This window comes from Thunnus thynnus, chromosome 8 (assembly GCF_963924715.1).
Source record: "Thunnus thynnus chromosome 8, fThuThy2.1, whole genome shotgun sequence".
Taxonomy (NCBI): Eukaryota; Metazoa; Chordata; class Actinopteri; order Scombriformes; family Scombridae; genus Thunnus; species Thunnus thynnus.
This window is the reverse complement of record NC_089524.1, coordinates 18,970,322-18,991,337: the sequence shown is the minus strand read 5'-3', so window position 1 is coordinate 18,991,337 and position 21,016 is coordinate 18,970,322. Positions and strand designations below refer to the sequence as shown.

The window sequence follows — 21,016 nt, the reverse complement described above, 5'->3', positions numbered from 1 at the left end:
AGTCTATCATAATGACATCCCTGTCAGGTCGGAAACGGAAACTAGCCATGACAGCATTTTGTAAATATTTTGTCTATTTTCTAACATACTGCCTCCAAAAAGAAAATTCAAAACAACCCTCATCGACCTCCAGGATTTTCCCTCGTTTTTTTGAGACAAATGTGGCAGAGTTTGGAGAATGTGCGTGGTGCAGCTTACGCAGTTTGTGCGTGTCTTGCACTGTGAAAAGTGGGGGGAAAAAAATCACGATTTGACAGATGAAAGTGTCCAAAAACATGAAAAATAAAGATTGTGACAAAGGATGGTGTTTATTTTGCTTATCTCCCGATTTGACACTATCACGATACCTGGGTGCTGATCCAATTCAGAATCAACTCTCGATTCAAAACCGATTCTCGATTGAATGAATAGAAAAGGGGGCACAAATTTTCAGTGTCTCGCTCCAGTATACTGTGTGCCAAACCATTCGCTGGTGTCCTTAGTCCACTGAAATAAAATATTATACAATTATTAATGAATTAGTTAATTTGAAGGCATCTTATGGTCTCCTGCTTGCATGAGAATAACAAAATGAGGGTGAGGCGGAGTGCTCTGCTGTGTTGTTATTAACGTTATGTCTGCAGCAGTGGAGAGCAGCCTCTCTGCTGCATCGTTAGCTCCGGGGAAAGACATCACTGTCTAACACGCTGAGCGGCTGTGGGGTTTTTGAGGTGAAACAGACTGAGCACTGAGTTATTTTCTTCACCTCAGAGTCAGTTTAAGTTGTTTAATGTTGCAGTGTGTGTTGATCAGCTGGTCTCGTTTGTTGGAGTTTGCTGCTCCCCTCCGTTAACGTTAGTCTCTGAGTGATGGCGCAGAAAGTTCACACTATACTTCACGTTCGTCTCACTATTATTATTTAGTCATTAAATGAAGCTTGCAACTGCTGCCTTTTTTGAAGATGAATTACAAGATAACTCTAGCGTGTGTGCGCTGTAAAATGTCCGGGTGCTGCACTGCGCTGGCAGATGAGTTCCTCCTTTTTCGTTCCATAAACATCACATCCCGGAATTTTCAACAAAGGAGGCGGCCAGTAATATAAAGGCGGCCCTACTTTGAGTTAGATAGGCAGGGAAAACCCTGACCTCATCTCACCTTCTTTATCTGTCACTATAGCCAAACTACAGAAGTCACACAATGGCTGGCTGTTTGTTCCTCAGTTGGTATTTGTATTTTAGGTAGTCTCAGTACACACAAAAATATTCCAGTAGTTATGTACTTTCTGAAAAACATGAACTCCCTATGTTGGAAATAAAAATGCACAGAATATTTGTGCTTTCCGTGTAACGGCCAGGGAAATTTAGGTTCATGCTAATATCCCTTTTTGAGTATAACTATTAAAAGACTTTACATCTCACACATATTTTACAAATAGGAAGAGAGATTCAAAAATGAAACTGAAGTCCTGAAGAAATTGAGGTAGTGACTGTAGAAAAGGGTTGAAATGGAAAATGCTCCAAGTTGAAAGCTGTAAATATATTGGCATAAACTGGGTTGGACTTGTTTACATTACATCAACAGTATGAACAAGTCGGAACGCCCTGGTAACCAAAAGGTTGTGCATTCCACATAACCACAACATCCCTGTCTGCATCTCCACTATCAGCTCTCCATTAAAGGCAAAAAATGCCCCAAAACATATCTTTAAAAAAACAAAAAAAAAAACCCAGCATGAGCGAGTCTCAGGAAGGAGTCTTCAATGCCATTCTTGACTTTCTCCTCTTGAAAAGAGACTGGAGGACAGAACAAACAGTCTCACCCAGGCAAGGCGGTGGAGGTGACGAACCATTCCCATTACATGTGCCAGGATAGAAGCGAGCCAGTGTGTTGCAATGGACACTGGGTGGCACAATGTTGGACCAGTGCATATAAGCTTCACATGGCGCCACTTGAAAGCGCTGGATGTTTGTGCTTGTAATGACAAAAAAGGAAGAAATGGAATCAAGTGTCTCTGGCATACTTCATCAAACAGTCGGGTTGGCACGTATCGCAAAGTTTGGTAAAATGGTGTTAAACATTGTTCAAGGTGTGTGTCTGAGTTTAACTGTTTACTTGCCAAAATGCCCTCAAAACTTGAGCGTGAAAGTGGAGTATATCACATACGTCTACTGAATAAGAGTATGGCGTTTACAGGAGCTCCGCTAAAGTCCTCTCCATTAGGTTTGAACTCTGTGTCCCAGTCTGCCAACTGCAACTCATTCTCACCACTGGATGCCTGAAGGGCTGTGGAGAGTGACAAGAGAAAGAGAAAAAGAAAAGCACAGAGAAGTTCGGACAAGAGACCCACAGATGGGGAAAGAGATGGAAAGAGAGAGACAAGCTGAGGGTTGAAGGAGAGAGATGGAGCAGTAGACCTTGGCTTTGTGCTCTCAGTTGGCCGGCCTATGCTCTGTTCTGTTTATTTTTGCTCTATTTTTACCGGGTAGTCTGACTCTGGTCACTGATGAATAACTCCATATGAAAGTTACATTTGATCTGACAAATCATTCAGGATGTCTGGCCTAGGTTGGAGAGTTGGGGTGTTAAGAGACATGTTGTGATTCGTACAGAAGAAAAGACGGGACAGTAGTGGAAAAAATTGTATTCTTTTTTTTTCTTTGTGTGTGTTCATTTGACATTCCACAGCATACATTTTGTTTGTTTCCCCTGTTACTGGCCGGTCCATATATTTTAACATAGTGTGGATGGTTGGATTTAGAAAACAGGCCATCCAGATCTAGATGTTAGAACAAGATGATCTTTTCTAAGATGCTTATCATCCACATGTTGGTGTGTGTATCCGCCAGGCCACCCAAACATCATCCAGAAACACCACAGGGAAGATGTTTTCAATAGATTATACAAGATGCAGTCCATATAATCTATTGTGTGTTAGAATGTCTGAGATTATGCTTTTTCCCCTTTGACATGCTCCTTCATTACATATCCTTCATTACAAGCTCTTTATTGTTAGCCCCACTGCTGCTGTTTGTCCCATTTTTAAGTTCAAACAGAGGTCTAAATATGGCCAAAATGTAGGATGAGTCCATCACTGACATTGAAGAGTTTCCCCAGTTGGTGCATGGTGATGGAGCTACCTTGAATAACCCATACTACATCTTGATGTCATAGCAGAGAGAGAACAGGGGCTTCAGTTAAATCTCAGTTTCTTTCTGCCATCTACTTGAATTTGAATGGTTACCCGTGGGATCAGTTTGACCTGCCGTCTAGACTTTTTTTTTTTTTCCTGAGGAACAAAGAAAAGTGCGTGGCATGAGTGTAACCCACAGCTGGGGTAAAGGATTTTAACTATGAACTTGGTGCAGTGCAGTGACTATTCTGGTGCTACAATGGAGTCATGTGTTTGGGAAGTGTTTTTAGAGCAGGGTAGCCCACATGAGTGAGCGTGTACAATAATCCCCTCTGTCTGCCTCCTTCCCTTCGCTTCCTTTTCCCGTCTTCCTGATTTCTGCCTGCAGCTGCCCCACATCTTTAGACTGCATACTGTATTTGTGTGTGTGTGTGTGTGTTTGTGTATGCATAGGGTGTCCCACGCTGAGCAGGAAGGAAGTGTTTCCTTAACTGGAGACCATCCTGAGCAGCAGCTATTTACCTGATAACACGCACCTGAATCGAATTGTTGTGCAGATATTTTTATTAATTTAGAGGTCTTGATGGTACGAGCAAACATCTCTCTTTTTTGCAGTATTTCCAGTCACTGCCTATTTCCATATAAAATAATCAAACTCAGAATCGCTGTTACTCAGGTCAAAAAACACAACAAACGGCTTCCTTGTAAATGTTAACAATGCCAATACTCCATCAAATCAAGTTTCACCAAACCATTTCTAACTGTATTAACTAATCCATATCAAATCTAATACATGAAACGACATTTTGTTTATGGATGTTGTTGGTAGCTGTAAAAAATTGTGAATAAATACAACTTGGCAACAGGCATTCATTCAGCATCTGCCCAGACTAGTGGCTGTCGGCTGCTATTGAAAAAACATCTTAACTGCTAAATACTAAGGCGATGTCATCAAATTTTGACACTTCAAAACCAAAAAAAATAAAGTTTACCATCAAATAAGACAAAGAAAACTAATCAAATCAAAAGTAAGATGCTACAACTAGGGAATGGTTGGCATTTTTGCTTGAAAAATGACTTTAACATTAATGCGCTGTCGATCTTTTTAGACACAATCTAAGCAAGCACTAGATACAAAGAGCTTCAGTGATGTAAAATGTATTGCAGGGCTTTAATCTTATTACATTACATTGTGCCGGTGTTTATATTATTGCGTCTATCTCTGGTCTGAACTAGTCTATTAATCCAACATGTCTGAGATGACTGGTCCGGAAAACTCTCCGGAATCCCCTGTCACCACCGACCAGCGTGGAATCCCAAAACATCCAATCAGACTGAGCAGAGCCTTCTGGGTTGCATTAAGCCAGACATGCTATGGCCTCCCTGGTCTGGTGTATTTCATATGGACGATGCTGCTTTGAATCTAAAGTTTCAGCTCATCACACTGATTGAAAACATAAATTTCCCTGCACCAGCTTGCTTGCTACGCATCGTCATATAGCGGTATAAACCTCCTAGATGAAAAGACCTTGGGACTTGAGTTAGTGCGAGTCAGACGTTCAAGGCTGGGATGAAATTTTGCATGTGTATTTGCATGTGAGCTCCACATTGCTGCAACAGGTTCGGAGAAGTTTGATGAAATACAGTGTCCTTTTTAAAACGTTATCATTCAGAAATATTTTGTTGGCCTGTTATTTTCCGCTCAGTGGGGCTTGCCCCAGGCCTGATTGATTGCGTGACAGAATAGTAAAGGAGAATTATACGTAAATCAGAAACAGCAGAACATGGGGTTTCTATGGTAAGCAGAGTTCCTTCAAGACTGTGCTTCTCCTTCACTCCTCCTTTACTCAGTGCAACCTGGCATCTGGACTGAGTTAAAGCAGCAGTGCCAAATGTTAGGCGGTGGGGAGCAGAAGGGGGTGACCAGCGGGGGGTTGATAGGGAAGGCAATGGACAAGCAGGACGGCTTTCCAGGGTAGCATTGGGGGAGATTCTGTTAGAGACAATGATTTGACAGGAGAGATGAAGGGAGAGGGGCACGGTGAAGGAAGCAGTTAACAACACAGCGGCAAAGCGGAGGCAGACGGGTAGCGAGACAGGGGAGGGAGTAGTACAAGGCTGTACCCGGGCCTCTTAGATTACTGACCTGCTGTGAAATGTACATAAAGTAGGAGTTTGTTAAGCTGTGGCTAAAACTAATGTTGGATCGCCTCAAGCAACAACAGAACGGGTCGACACATGGGCGAGCTCGGAGGAGGAATATGGCCGCAATTTGAAGTTGTTTCAAATTAGTTCATCTAGTGTGTTTGCCGCCGGCCCCAGCTGTTCATATTTTCCCCTCTCGCTTGACTTGGAATGATCTGTGTGTGATGCAGGGTCATACCTGCCTCCAAGGGATGTCAGATGAACAGCAGCCCGCGTCAGTTTGTCAATACATGACTCAGACGCATGATATTGGGAGCGGCAGATCAATGCAGTGCACTCAGATGACCATGTTATGATTGATTAGCGTTGCCCATCATGGTTATGGTCATTTATTGTGGCAGGCAGTTAGCTAGCATGATGTTAGTTATGGTTTAGTTAACCAAGTTGTCACTGTGATTTGAGAGATATCAAATGGTTTTTGTATTTAACTCTTAAATACTCGCTACTGTACAGTTTGGCTTAAACGTATCATGTGTGATGTCTTTCTCTGCTCCTCATACTGATTTTCTAGCAGCTTATTGGTAGCAGGAAAGAGGATTTTGACCATGAGCTTGGGTTCCATATTGAATGAATAGGGTAATATCAACAAGTCAAAGACTGGATCCCCGCGGCTTCTCCCTCCTTTATCCTCTTCTTTAGATGCAGGCAGCAGATGCTCCTCAGCTCTGGTTTTATTGTTCGTGGCTGGCCGGCCTGGGAGCCGACTTAAAGACGGGGGGGGAGGAGATGAGCTTTTAGTGCCCCTTTTCTTCTTTTGCCTTCACTCTCTCTTCACAGTTCTCTCTCTATCTGCGCTTGTCTTATTGGTGCCTGCTGGTTAATTCTCTGATTGAGGTATTGGTCCGGTTAAACAAAAGACTGCATCTTTGAATAGACCACATGGCTCTGGTGGGAGGGCTCTGATCCATTCACAGCCATTTCGGGTGCATCTGCACTTCCTATAGAGCCTTAACCCTGAGGCTGATTTAGCACTACTCAGCAGCAACAAGAGCAATCTCTCTCTATCACACAAGTCCTGAGTGCGTTTATGAATCCCTAAGAGAACACACAAACACACATAGGCCAAATGCCACTGGGAGCGCACACACATTTACACACACATGTAGTGAATCTGTACTTCCCTTGCTTCTGTCTCATTGTGCCCAGAGGACAATGCAGCCTGCTTTGGCAAAAGACCAGCTCCTCTCATCTCCATTAGGTCATGCAGACAGAGTTGTAGTGCTGATGGATACTTCGGTGGCCCCAGCTCCACTTTCCCTGGGGAGAGGAAAGGAGCATGGTCTACAGTGTTGCAGCCAGGCACACAGATGTACCCTGGGAGGGGGTGTAGGTGGACCTGGGGATTTTGAAATGTTTGAAATTCAGCATAAAACAAAAATGGTTACATTAAACTTGAACACAGATGTTCAAACAGTTAACCTCCTCGGCCCCACAAAACCTTCAGCAGGCCCGTCATTACAAGCACATGTTGTCTGAACAAACACTGTTTAAACCCACACAGCTTAAATTCTAGTCAAGAGCCCAAGAATAGCAGAATATTAAAAAAAACATAGGGAGACTAGATTTGAACATTTCACTCATTACACAGAAATAGCTTCAGGAAAGTTACTGTATATAGGATACATACAGCATGACTGTGATATTGTCCAAAAGAGTAAAATGTTACTTTGAGAAAAAGTTGAGGAAAAACCCAAAGAGAATATTGAGAACATCTGTGCTCTTTATGAAGGTGTCACATGTGTGAAAGGTGTGATTTCCTTACATAGTTACAATCACTGGTCTCAACAATTACGCCTAACTTGCTCATCCTTAGTGAGTCACATCCAGAAATGTCTCCTTTACAACACTCATGGTCGGGAGTGTAGCCTTGAATTTACTCATCGGCCTTGTCAGTACAGGCTGGGTTCTCCAGGACAAGTAGAAGACATTCCAGATGTTGTTTTTTTTCATTCATGGTAATACATACAATTAAATTAAAAGTGCTTTTGGTGTTAATGTAGCCTTTCCAAGGGTGTCACATGCCTCCATAAACTGTTGAAACCTTGTGGAGTCAGTGTTGTTTGGTTTGTGAAACCCTGACTGACTTCTCTTTGGCCCGTTGCATATTTTCCCCCATTTTTCCTCAGTATGTTGTTTATTTTAGACTGTGACTCACATCATCTCTTTCACTCATAATGCAGGAAGCCTCCTGACTCTGGCTATATTTGCACCAATTATCCTTGATGCAGTACATACAGTATTCATGTTTTGTTTCTTGTTGTAAAAAAAAAAACCTCATTTTAACAGCTCAGCTGCATCTCAGGTGGTTTAGCATGTTGACCATTAATCATACGGTGGTTCAATCCGCGGCTCCTCTTGTCCACATATCAGAGTGACCTTGTGCACACTTAACCTGATGGGTGTATATGGAGGTTAAAAAAAGTAAGTTACTTGAGAAGTATCAAATTGATGTAGTGTAGTGACTATTGATTTCTATTAGAAAAAAATGTATCTAAAGTATATACTTGTATATGATTTCTAATAAGTTATCTACTACCTGTCCTCTGTCTGCCAAATCATCACATAATTTGGTCATTTTTAGATAATGTAGATTTTTTTTTAACATATTCATTTAAGGTTATTTATTAAGTATTCAGATTTCAAAACATTTTAAGTCAAATAAAGTAATTACATGTGCATGTTTAAAGGAATACTATGCAGGATTTTCCTAAAAAAAAAAACCCAAAAGTATAGACTCATGAGGTTGGGACTTGTAGCATAGTGACCAGGTTACATCACTGTCTCCGTCTCTCTCCTCTGCTCTCTGTCTCTGTGTCATGAATGTATAAAGAGAACAGGTCTCTGTGTCTATTTGATCAAGGGCAGGGCTGAACTCCACACACACACACACACACACACACACACACACACACACACACACACACACACAGCAGAGAGGTCACAGCGGACAGGATGAAGCTCTGTATTCACACCAAATGCAGCAATGTGGCACCTTCCTGCAGGGTTGTGCAGAGATGTGGGTGTGTTTTATTTGTGCTTTAGAACATAACCACCATGAAACAATAAGAAAATAACATTGTATTTATCTGATTCACTGCTTTGTTCTCACTACTGCTCCTCCCTCTATTCATTCGCTCTCTAGCTGGCTCGACCACTGCTACTCTCTCTCTCTCTCTCTCTCTCTCTCTCTCTTTCTTGCTCTGGTGTCGTAGAGGCTGGGAGGAGAGGCCAACTTTGAATGGTGTGTTTACAAACCGCAGCCAACAAATCCTGCATGCCTGTGTTATGCCTGGTGTACAGCAGCATTGGTGGAAATGTGAACAAACGGTGGAAGAATTGAAAGTTTAAATGAGCTTTACAGTTATTGAAATTAGGGGTGGGCGATATGACTCTAAAATAATATCATGATATTTCAGGGTATTTATGCAATAATGATGTTATCGACAATATGACAAAATACTCCTGCTCATACTCAAGTGGGTGCCTGAGGTGGTGAAATAAGTATGTTGTATATCCCCCTTTTGTTCTTACAGGCTTCCTGCGCTTCTTACATATTACTGCGGTTTGTTGTGCATCTGATCTTTTGTAACCAAACCACTTCCACACTAGTGAAGTCAATCCCCTTTTTGGAACTAACTCCTCCACAGTGGAGCCGGTAGCTATGTCACTCTCGCTTTCAGCCATGCTGGTTGTTGCTGTGCATAACCGAATGACGTCATTACATCAACGAGTCAGAATACTGCCATTATCACTGGCAATATTGTAATATCAATTTTTTTCATCATATTAAAAATTATACCAGTATTATCGTAAATTATACGATATGGCCCTCCCCCCCAGTTGAAATACTAACTGACTTCATAAGTTTTAATACCAGCATTTCTCGTTACTGCTGTCATTGTCATGTCATTGACTAGTCATGTCGACAGTGGAAGCTGCTTGGAGCCATGACTCATGAGATTTATCAGACATCCTCCTCCGATGCAGAGGCGGAATGCAGGGAGTGACCAAACTCTTTGGTCCAAACACGCTGCTGACATCATAACCGCTTCTTTTGGCTTCACCTCTGTGTTTATGATTGTTGTATTCGAGTGTGAGACATATGGTGGAGGAGAGATGGGAGGAGTGAAAAACCAAGTTAACACGAGTGAGAAAATGGAAAGATTGGGAATATTCCAGCTGAAGTTCATTGACCCTTTATGTGTCACTGGGTCATTCACTTCCTGCCACATCATAGAGTCAGCTGGTGGTGTCTCAGCACTGACTGGTTGCTCTGTTTATACAGTCTATAAATATGAGGATGTGTGTGTGTGAGAGTGAGTGTGCTGGTCTTGGGAGGTCCATTAGGGTTAAAATTTATTGTCTGTAGCACAAACTAAGAGCATAACACTCGAGGTTTTCACACATCTCTAAGTAAGATCATAAACAGTACAAAAACTGGCCATATAAAGGCAAACTATTTCTTTTCTTGCTCAACTAATTGGCACTCAAGACTTACAATTGCTCCTCCTCCTCCTCTTCCTCCTCCTCCTCCTCTTCCTCCTCCTCCTCCTTGTGGGTAGGGCTTTTCTCTACGTCTTTGAAGGTTGGTGAAGAAGACTGAGTGAGTAGGGGTTGTGAGGAAGGAAGAGTGAGTAAGACCTAGTTGGCTTATTTCACTTCTACTGAGTTTCAAACACATCTGTCTCACAGCCAACTTCAGCTTCAGTTATAAGGCAGTTAAAGGAGCGCTTGTTTTCTGCAGCTGTTTTCTTCTCTCTCCGTATCATTTTCCATTTAATTTACTGCTCGCTATTCTTCCTTTGTGTGTGTACATGTGACAGGCTTTTATTCAGAGATTGTGTAAAATATTGCTCTTTTAAAATCGTGCTTGTCAGAAACACAGCAAATGAAATGGGCCATAACTTTCAGTGTTAACAGGATGGCTCAGTGAAATATTGAGACACCCTTGTGGCAGAGAACTGAAAATCAGTGCAGGCATGAACATTTGTTGTCTAGGTAAATTAAATCTAACAGAAGCTTAATCTAAAACTTTAATAAGGAAAAAAAAAGTTCACAGTGTTTTTCAGTGAGAAGTTTTACAGACTGACATTTATTGTCCTCAATTCAGGTAATGTTCTGTCGCTAAATTAGCAGCTTAACGTATTTGTGTATAGACCAGTATTTTCTCAGTCTTATTGATGATTGAACAGTGGAATTAATTTACCGTAAGCTCATTCTCCTTGACCGGATAATGAGGGCTCAGGTTGGATGAGGTTAGTGAGTCTGACAAGGATGAGATGGACCCCCTTAAAAATGTCTGGTATAAGGAGCTTGTTAGTTGTTAAAGCCTCCTCCTGCCTACGTTAAGCAGCTGAAGAGTCGCTCTCTACTCTCAGCTGTAGTACTGTGCTCTGGTGTATTCCCTCCACCCCCAGTAAGCAGCTAAAGTGCCAGGCTAAGCCTACGCAAAGCAGACAACCCCGGGTCTTATCTGTGGAATGCTGGGCATCCTCACAGAGGATCTCCTCTGCAGGGAGGAAGCAGCATTATCTCAAAGCCTCCGTCTCCTTTGATTGTCCCCTGGGACCTCTCTCTCTTTTTGTCTCACTTTTAGATGTTTACCTTTCTCTGTCTGTCTTCCCCCGCAACTTTTCATTGTCAAGTCTTCTGTCACTACCTCTTTTTTTTTTTTCAGCTTTCCTCTCTCTCTTTCTCTCTCTCACTGTGCACACACAAAGACGTGTACACATGACGCACAAGCTGAGACGAAATACTTTCTTCCTCACACACACACACACATACACACACATACACACATACTGTAGCTTTATGTTTGCTCTTTTGAAACTAGTTGAGAGAGCAGCTCAGGACTGAACGTGACAGATTTAAACCAGATAGAGCCCATGATGGAGGATAATGATTATGGTGTCTTTTGTGGTCTCTGCAGTTTTGCATGCCTTGGCATTTTACAGGCTCGCATGCTTTTGGGACTGTGGTCAGCTAGCCTGGCAAAGTCACAAGCTCATGACTCTAAAGTTGCTCTATTTTTCCTCTAATTCTCAACTGTGACCTAAATGATTCCAGAGTTGGCCCTGTTAAGACATCTTTGTCGCTACATTTTTGTATTTGGTATAGTATCTATGTCTGTTTGTGTTCTGTGTCTCATTTGCTTATGCATCATAAAACAGCATCTGAAACAAGCTTGGATAATGCCAAAGGATCAATTTGGTTTGTTTTTTCATGGAGATAAACATAGATAAAGAGATATGAAGATAACATAGTATAGCCTAGATAGGAGTGTAGGTGTAGGATGAAGCTGTGTTTGATCCACAAAACTTCCCATACTTATTATCTTTGCCACCATTACACAACTAGATATTCTTGTGCATGATTGAAATGCGGTGTCCTCTTATCTGAGCTAAACAACTCTCTGTGTATTAATTCAAAATAACTACACAAACACATGAGCACAATTCATTGTATCAATCATCTGAAAACTTTCAGTGAAAAGGAACCTTAAAATGGAGAAATGGAGAACTTGATTTCATAATACTTGCAAAAGTCTGTGAGAGCCTCTTTTCCCTCTGCCTGCTTATTTTGGGCATATCTCAGACTATAACATTTCTTATTTTTCAGGTTGTGAAAATAAACTGTCTCTGCTTGAATGATAAAAATGATAAACTGTAGGCCACACTGCTTACAGGACTCAACCCTGGATCAGGTTACCAAAGCAGTGCAGTCTGCCTGCCATACAGTGATTTAAAACAGGTTCCTGTTTCCCCGAGGGGGGGCTTACAGTTTACAGAGCATGCATTACTGATGCATAGCCACGCTACATGATCCATCATTAGACCAAACTTTACCCAGCTGCTGTCTGTGCGAGTCACACTCAACTATAGATCACTATTCTGCCTTAAAATTGTCACACACAGCATTAACACGAACCGTATTCCTTTTGCTGTGGTCAAGTCAGCCCTGAAATACCTCAGCACTACTTCAAAGAGCTGACTTTAAATTAATCAGTAATGTTGGCCAGGCTCTCTGTTCACCCGGTGATGATGTAAAGCTGTCGTCATGCCAGTCCGGCAAAGTTACCGCACCATCTGACTGACACTGTCATTTAATTTCGGTGTGCGGTGAATGTTCAGTCGCACAAAGAAGTACAATTGTGCAATGATTCTTGAGCGTTAATTACAGAGCAGCCTGACGTGATTGTGTACTGAGTTAACACTAGCTACTGTACACAGTACGCTGTGGTGTGGAAAACTTTTTCAAGGATGGGACACAACTGCACTCTTTCCTTTTATGTGTAGGTTGCAGATAGGCATGTGTTCATGGCGGAGTTATAGATCTATATTTAAGGTTTGGTTTTCTTTCAGTCGAGAAACCACGTAGCACTAACGTGTAATGTAAGAGGTTCAGCATGCTGTGAACTCTTGCTCGTCCTCTACAGAACAGCACGGAAATGTTGTGGTAGAACTTTTTCTCTTTTATTAATGCCTGTGTAATAAAACCTTGTTAATGCTTGTAGGGTAATGACTGTTCATACCTTACAGTAGAAGTAGTCATATGCTATGGAGGCCTGAGAATGAGCACATATCTAATAAAAACCTGCATTAGACTACATTAGCTGAATCTCTTACGTTACTGTAAACAATTACATGAAAGGGGACTCAAAGAATTAGCATTTGACCTTGTTGACTTCAGTGAGTCATGTGATTCATCAGAAAGAGGTTTGTCCTACCCTCTTTCTTTATTATAGTGGTTTAGTTCATTCAAGTAGCCCGGTACATCTTTAAGGCAGCTTCACTTCAGTCAGGAAGTCAGGGATATCCATAATAAGGACTGAACAAACCTCTACTTTGTTCTCAGTTAATGGCCTGCTCAGGGTTCTGTGATGTTGTAAGAACTTTTGTGTTGCGACCTTGCCAGGCAGAGCATATTGAGTTATCCATAGATGGAGAGATGGGCTGTGTTGTGGCAAAGGGTTGCATAATTCTTTGCCCTGCATTCTACATCATACCTCACTGTACGTGTCTTGACTGTGAGAGTGAAGAGCGTGTATTCATTACACTATTTGTGGTTTACCCACAGTGTTTTGTGTTTTTGTGATCTTGGTTGCTATCATTGAGCGGAAGGGTTCGATTTCTTTGCTGCATCTGCAGCTGCAACTTACGGTAAAGTTTCAGTGGTAAAAGATATTTACTAGTACTGTGATAGTTATGCACTGCAGTGCTATTAAATACAAGTCATCACCACCACTAATGCACACGTCTGAGCTCAGCATTGAAACTCATGAACACTCTACAGCAATAGGTTACACTTCTTTTTTTTGTTGGAGTTGAAGCACTTTTTGATTTCCTTTGAACTACTCTCATGTCAGAAGTGTGTTTTTAACATACAAGAAAAATCACTCCATTTAACCATAGGCTTTCTTTCAATCAAATATAGAATGAAAATATCATGGAGTTTGCCTTTATCTAACTTTTTCAGTCAAGAAAATTTTATTGTGTTGCTATGTTTTCTCTTTTGAGTGCTAGTAACATGAGCAAACATTTTCTTTTGTGGAATTAGGTGAGAAATAACATATTTTCCCCCTTAACTTAATATGGGGCAGTATCACTAAACATTTTGTGGATAAGAGGCTTGACTGCAGACTGAAGACCTATGCCCTATATCAGGTGTCTTCTGCGCTTCCTGGCTGTTATTGTTCAGATTATGTTAATGTTCCCTCTATGTGGTCTTGTCCACATTATAATTTCATGGATTGGTCAGCCACAGGGATGAGCACCTCTTGCACCACAACTATTAAAATGATCCACAGTGTACCATTGTTTTGTAACCTTAAAACACCGCTGACTGACACTGTTAATCTCCTCAAGTAACATATTGTAAGTAGTGTTTGGAGCCATTTGATTATGAAATGCTTACATTTGGCACATCAACACAGGACTATTTTGTGTAATCAAAGTAGGCATGTGGGCAGATATTACTTGATGCATGAAGATTTTCAAGAATGAAGTGACTGATTAGGACCATTCTGTCTTCCTCTACATTAAAACAATAATAGGCAGATTGAGCTGTTGACTGGTTACAGTATGTGTTTATAGTCTAGCATGGTGGCATTTTTATTGTAGCAGTAAGCACTTCACACTTGTCTTACAACTTGAGGGGCATCCGATGTGATTTCTCACCTTACATTGTGTGACTCATCACTTGATCTCTCTTCAGATATTTATGAATAATTTCATTAGTGACTGGTTAGGGAATAGTATCTTGCTTGTGGTGGATTGCTCACAGAGTTCTAACTTTTTTTATGATAAACCATTGATTACAAAGAAAGAGGCCTTGGCAAGTGAATAGCTTAATAGGATGCAGGCCTCAAAGCTAATTTGTTGCTAACTTATATGGCCTGTGTCCTATAAAACTGTAACATTTACTTGTATAGGCCTGTTTTATAGGCTATTCCAAGGCACAAGTCTGTAGGAGAGTTGCATACATGTTCAGAATATGAAACTCCAGGGATCTAATACCAAGGATGAGCTTCCCATGTGGTTTTAGACTTACTTTGAAAATCAACTACTTTGTTTGCATTTTAAAATGCTTGCTCAGAGCTGCAATGATGCATCGTTTAGGCTTTTAGAAAGTTGTAATGTTTTATATTGGAATCTGTTCACTGTTTCTACTGACTTACACCTGTTTATTAAGACAGGATAGCTAATTGTTGGTGTTAGAGTCGTCTTCTCTCTTTCATCCTTATTGTTTAACTATAAACTGACTTTTGTCTCCCCTCTTTATCATGGTCCAGTGTCAATATGGAAAACTATCAGGCACCCTTATCAGTTTGGATGCATAAATGTGAAAAGAATCATCACTGATCAATCAATCTGTCACTTTCAGGTGCTGTGTGGTGAGAGGGAGGCAGTGGGTGCGGCATGCTGAGGCCACTCCCCCGGGCTCAGGATGAGTGTCAGAGATGGCGCTGCCACCAAGGCAACGAACGCATGTGGAGGAGGGGGGGGAGGTGGGCCAGCTAGCCCAAACGATCACGATGGCCGCTCATACCTGCTCCAGATCTACCCACGGCTGGCTACCCAGTCTGCCACCTGCTGCAATCTTAAGTGAGTGTGCCAGAGTGTTACAGCTGCAGATCTTTCTCTCATCAATGTTGAAATAAAAACAAAAGTTTATGTTTACTTATAATATTGTTATTTCATGAAATAATCTTTTTGTACTGTTTCATATGTAAAGGGACTCAGCACTGATCAGATTAATTTTTTCTACTCCTCAGAGTGCAGAAGGATGCAACAGCAGCCTCAGTGATCTCAGATGCTGCCTCTCATCTGAGGCTGGACCCTGGCCGCCTGTATGTGCTGGCAGAGGTGAAGGAATGTGGCGGGGAAGAGTGGGTGCTGGAGGCCGGAGACCTGCCAGTCCAGAGGTTTCTGCTTTGGCCTCGAAAAGCACAGGAGCAACACCCTCAGAGCCTTGGCTTTTACTTCTTACTACAGGTGGGGTTGACAACACACAGTTCAAAGTGTAGTCTAACACAGTGCATGTGGGCTGCTGAGAAAAATCCTCCCACTGTCTGACTATTGCGTTCTACTTCCTTCTGCTCTCTCTTCCTCTTTGTTGCCATTTTCAGTGAGAGACAAAAACAAGTAGTCAACTTGGCTAACAAGTTGCATACTAATGAGATAAAATATAACACAAAAGGCAGGTAAATTAGCCACATGCAAAATGTTCTCCAACATCATTTGATTGTAACTGGTTTTAAGAAACAACCCAGGACATTTTTTAACTGTTTCAAACACAGTGTGTCAGTTTCAGCAGTAACCAGTTGAGCTAATTTAAGCTTTTTTCTTTTTTCTTTGTCTTCCCCTGATCCAGGAGAGGAATCATGACGGCTCTATCCATTATGTCCACCTCCCACCCCTGTCCAAGGAACAGGAGGCACAGCGGCTAGCCCAGAGGGGCTTCCTTCCCCCTCCGCAGGATGACTTTGCAGACCTCTGCAACCTCCCCGTCCTCAACGAGGACAGCATATTAAACAACCTGCGCACACGCTTCTACAAGAAAAAGATCTACACATATGCAGGCAGCATCCTCATCGCCATCAACCCCTTCAAGTTCCTGCCCATCTACAACCCTAAGTATGTCAAGATGTACGAGAACCACCAGCTGGGCAAACTGGAGCCTCATATCTTTGCTATCGCAGATGTGGCATACTATGCCATGCTCAGGAAGAGGGTCAACCAGTGCATTGTCATCTCTGGAGAGAGTGGCTCAGGCAAGACGCAGAGTACTAACTTCCTGATCCACTGTTTGACTGCACTCAGCCAGAAGGGCTATGCCAGCGGCGTGGAGAGGACCATACTGGGGGCTGGACCAGTCCTGGAGGTAAGACATGACTGACATGAATGACAGCACCATTGGAAATTATTGCCAAATGCTTTGTATTTTTGCTTGTGTCTATTCCCACTGTGTCATTCAACATCTGCAGCTGTTAGTAACCTGCTCTAGTTGGAAACAGGGTTTAATGTGTGTGAAGAGAGTGTCATGGTGTGCTTTGTAGATCGGTTAAAGCTCTGTGGTACAAAATAAAGTGTATGGAAAGAAAAGAATGAGAAATGGATTAAATGAAACTGTTAGTGCCCCCATCAGAGCTGAGCAGCTTGTCTGTTTGTCTCATCAGTCACATGGAAATCCTCACGTATGTGTTAAGGCTATTCATGCTCATTACCACTAAGTCATGTTTGCTATCTTTTCTGCACTGGCTTCAATCAGGTGTGAAATGCATTGCTCTCATTAATTTATATCCATAGATGATAACACTTTGTCAAAAACCTTAAAAGAGACTCATCATGTTGTTATGGTATGCAAAAGCACACACACACATAGTCAGAGGATGCCTCTGTTATGTTTTGAGATTATTTTATGGGACAATAGTTGTGTCTAGTCCTGTGGTTATGAATGATAAAAAAATCCCATGAAGGTATCAGATCCCATGCAATACTGAGCAAATGTCTTTCCAGGCTGCAACTCCATTGCTCTTGTGTGCGTGGGCTGAGTTAATGGAGCATATGGTAGTCTGTGTGCAGTGTTAAACACTTTAACATAAAGACTATGGTCTACACAGAAAGAAGAAATGAAAAAGAGGATGGGAAGTTCCCCTATCAACCCTTAACATGGCCCCTTGCCTTTGAGAAATGTGGGAAGACAAGATGGACAAGATTGGGTTGTTTGTTGATTTCTCTATCTCTGTCCACTTTTGTGCAAACTCAAATATTTCTATTTGCAATGCAAGTGCTAATCTTGTTGTCTTTGGGTCGTTGATTATGTGACGTAATTTCTAGATTTTCTTTTTGACTGTAGAAATATGAACATGAGTTTCATTCAGAGCCGTTGCTGACCACAAGCTGGTATTTTTTGTTGCTGTTTCAGTCAGGTGACTGCTTCTCTTCCTGCTTTTTGCTGGCTGAGAAATTAGATACTTGTACTGACTTGTTCTCTGCAACCAATGACAGGACAGAATGAACCAAAACTACTGCCGAACAGAAACAGGAAACTTTTCTAAGCTGTTCATTTTGAAACCTTGTGTGAAAAAGCTTTTAATAAATAAGAAAAACTCAAATTATTTTTCAATTATATTATTTGATTAATCAGTGTATTGTTGAATATTTGGTTAAGGCCAGCTGGTTGATAGCAATGGAGTATGTTTTAGGCCTGACCCTGGACAAGCAGATCATATGTCATATGCACAGTGTCTCTGTTGCTTAGACTCTGTTATCTGTTTAATTAGAGCAAGCAGCTGATTTACTGATACACAGAAAAAGGCATCGCAGATCAGACAAAACACACCAGCATCATTTCTCACTCATGTATCCACATTAGAAATACATATTTTCAGATTGTTTCTCAGTCAAATGTAAGACATTAAGAATGAATAACTTCGTAATAGTAACAGGAACTTAGAGACAGATACCATAGGCGGTGTCTCCAACGAATGAAGCTCTGCCTGTACGGCCGCTGAGGGGTATCTTTATGCTGCAGACAGTTAAACAACCAGGGCTCATTGTAAAGTACAGCTCTCTGTGTTTAGAGACATAAGAGGCACAATCAAATCCATGCAGACAAGCAGGCATCTGTTAGCTTTTGCCTGGTTTTCACTAAAAAATGGGTGCATCATGAAAGGTAAGTCATTACACAGTGTGGTTTTTACTTGAGTTTAATCCCTGAGCTACGTGGCTAAGAGCAGAGTTGACTTGATTTAGTTTATTTTTCATCCCTGTAATAAGAAACGGGGTCTCCTCCACTTTCACATATGGAAGAATTTACCTCCGGTCAGACCTCAAGCGGGGTTATTATTGTGAAGTCATTTTCGGCATTCACATCACTCCCACACTCATACTCTCTTATAAGCAATATTTCATTGTGAGTGTTGTCTCGCATTGTGTTCTGCAGCGTAGGACTCCATCACTGGAAGTTTAACTGCACTTGTAAATGTCTGTTTCAACAACTGTTTCAATTATTAGACTGTCCTGTGTGGTGTACTGTGTGACCTCGGGTCAAATAATGTGTTAAGAGTGCTTCCTGTCAGCGATGTAATCTGGATGCGTGTTTGTGATTTGAGAGATACGGAAAGACCAGAGACTAAAAAAAGATAAATTAAGTTCTGCTTTACACGGCACAGTACACAGACTGGGACGACCCCTATCTCGGCACAGTCACCTGAATACCACATTGACAAAAAGCGGAAATCCCAGCACTTGGTTTTCAGTTTAATAGCCTTCCTTGGTGTGGGGAACTAATTGCTCTCACTCGTGATCTGGAAGTAAATCTTTTCTGTTTTATTTCTCAGTAATGGCTAAAAATACACCGTAAGCCAGAAAAGCCATATGTGGAATGTGGTTTATTCAAAGTACAAAACGGTGCTGAAAAGTAAAAATCCCTAATCTGTGAAACTTCATTGGAATTCACCACAGTACTAAAGAAAAGAACCAAATTAAACAGAAGTTTGATTGGAATTGGGAACAAGCTGTTGGCTTGAACATTAATGGCAGGAATACAGAGTGTGCAGCTATAGTAACTTGCAAGCACAGTGTATCCATCCATCATTTGTCAGGTCGCTTTTGTCTCCAGACTCTCTGACTCAGCCGTCACCCACAGAACTGCTGCTACTTTCAGATGTAGTGAAGTACGTGCAACTTTGGTCCCTTGATGTGTGTCAGTCTGTCAGAGTCTTTGGTTCCGGGTGGCTGACGGAGAGAAGGAGGGGAAGGCGATGGAGAGATTTTCCCCTCCATCAGCAGACTTCTGGTCCCTTTGGCACACTCGTGGCCACTCTGCCGTTCACTCCCAGAATGCAGCATGCGTGTTAGCCCAGTCCAGAGCTGTGGTTGCAGGGGCAGACAGGGAGACGGGTGTGGTCTTTGCTGGCCTGGTCATTGCAGGAAACGGAGATTGGATATCAGCGAGGACCAGTCAGTCAATCATCTTGGCTATTGAACACAACTATACCTTTACCGCTGGCAGCATTAATGCATCTAAATTTGCATTTCATCCAGAACAGTTATAGCATAAGTGGAGACTATTCCTTTAAACAATTTTCCACACTACTATGTGCTAAAGAGACCTTCCTGGTTAAGTTTATGAGAAAAGATTCTGTTTTGACAACACCCACCAGCTTTTTTGCAGCACCCTCATAAGATGGCTGACATGAAACAAGTCGCTTTACAGAGGAAGCAATAACTCCCCTGAAATTATGTTCCCTGCAGTTTCTCTCCACACAAATAGTCCACCTCTTGTGGTTCCTTCCTGTGACAAGTTCCAGTGAAGGTTTTATAAACGGGGAGATGAATGTTATTTTTAGATATGGTTACTAAAATGAAGGAATTTTTACATCGACAGAAGGATTTTATTTGGTTCTTTATTTGGCCTGGAAAGCTGATCATGTTACAGTGGTGGAAAATGTAAAGTGTATGCGCATTCTGTGTGCGTATCCTCAAGCTATAGGGGAGGTCGCCTGGTCCGGGTCACATTTTGAGGAGATGAGATCATCGTTTGTGGTGTTCGACTGCGTGCGCTGTGTTACTGGCAGATTGAATGGCCCCAACCTGAAACCACTTGTCCTCGCTGTCCTACTTTAGTGCATTGTAGTGTTTTCTTTTCTACTCTACTCTATTTTATGCACTTCTATTGTGTACATTTAAATCATGTTGGTAAAGAAGATGCCCTCAATACCTTCTACCATCTGAACAAATGGGATTTTTCTACCTGCTTAACAGCTTACCTGCTCTAAATGAGTATTTCTTTTGTGAACTGGTCCAACTGGTTGATCCTCTGTTATGTGGTTCTTTTGGTGTCTCTATTTTCGTTTGCCAGGCTTTGAAGTGCATTTATTCATGTCAGCAGGGCCCTCCTTTGTTGCAGAGAATTGGCTGATACATAGCAGGCAGTATATTAGATTTATGTGTCAATAGTAGGGACGTCCAGATCAAGTTTTTCTTGCCCAAGCACAAGACTGTTGAACTACTATTCCCTTTATATGTTATAATAAATAGGCTTGAATTATAATAGATTGAGATAATCCCTGTGGACCACCATCAGTGCTCTTTAAGCTAAAACTACTAAAAACTTGAAATATGATAAGGTCAAAGCTGTTTTGCTCACAGATCTTTTTATTCTCACATTCAGTCAGTAATTATTATTGTTATCGAG

General features: G+C 41.7%; 1 protein-coding gene across 8 annotated transcripts in view; it reads left to right on the top strand.

The window, feature by feature from the left end:
• si:zfos-588f8.1 overlaps positions 1 to 21,016 on the top strand; it is a 61,651-nt gene that overhangs the window by 7,591 nt on the left and 33,044 nt on the right. For all 8 annotated transcript variants that reach the window (XM_067596932.1, XM_067596929.1, XM_067596934.1 and 5 more), the window contains exons 2-4: positions 15,197 to 15,417; positions 15,588 to 15,807; positions 16,187 to 16,696. In XM_067596932.1, coding sequence (XP_067453033.1) covers positions 15,260 to 15,417; positions 15,588 to 15,807; positions 16,187 to 16,696 — 888 coding nt within the window. In that variant the 5' untranslated portion in view covers positions 15,197 to 15,259. The remainder of the gene's footprint in view (positions 1 to 15,196; positions 15,418 to 15,587; positions 15,808 to 16,186; positions 16,697 to 21,016) is intronic.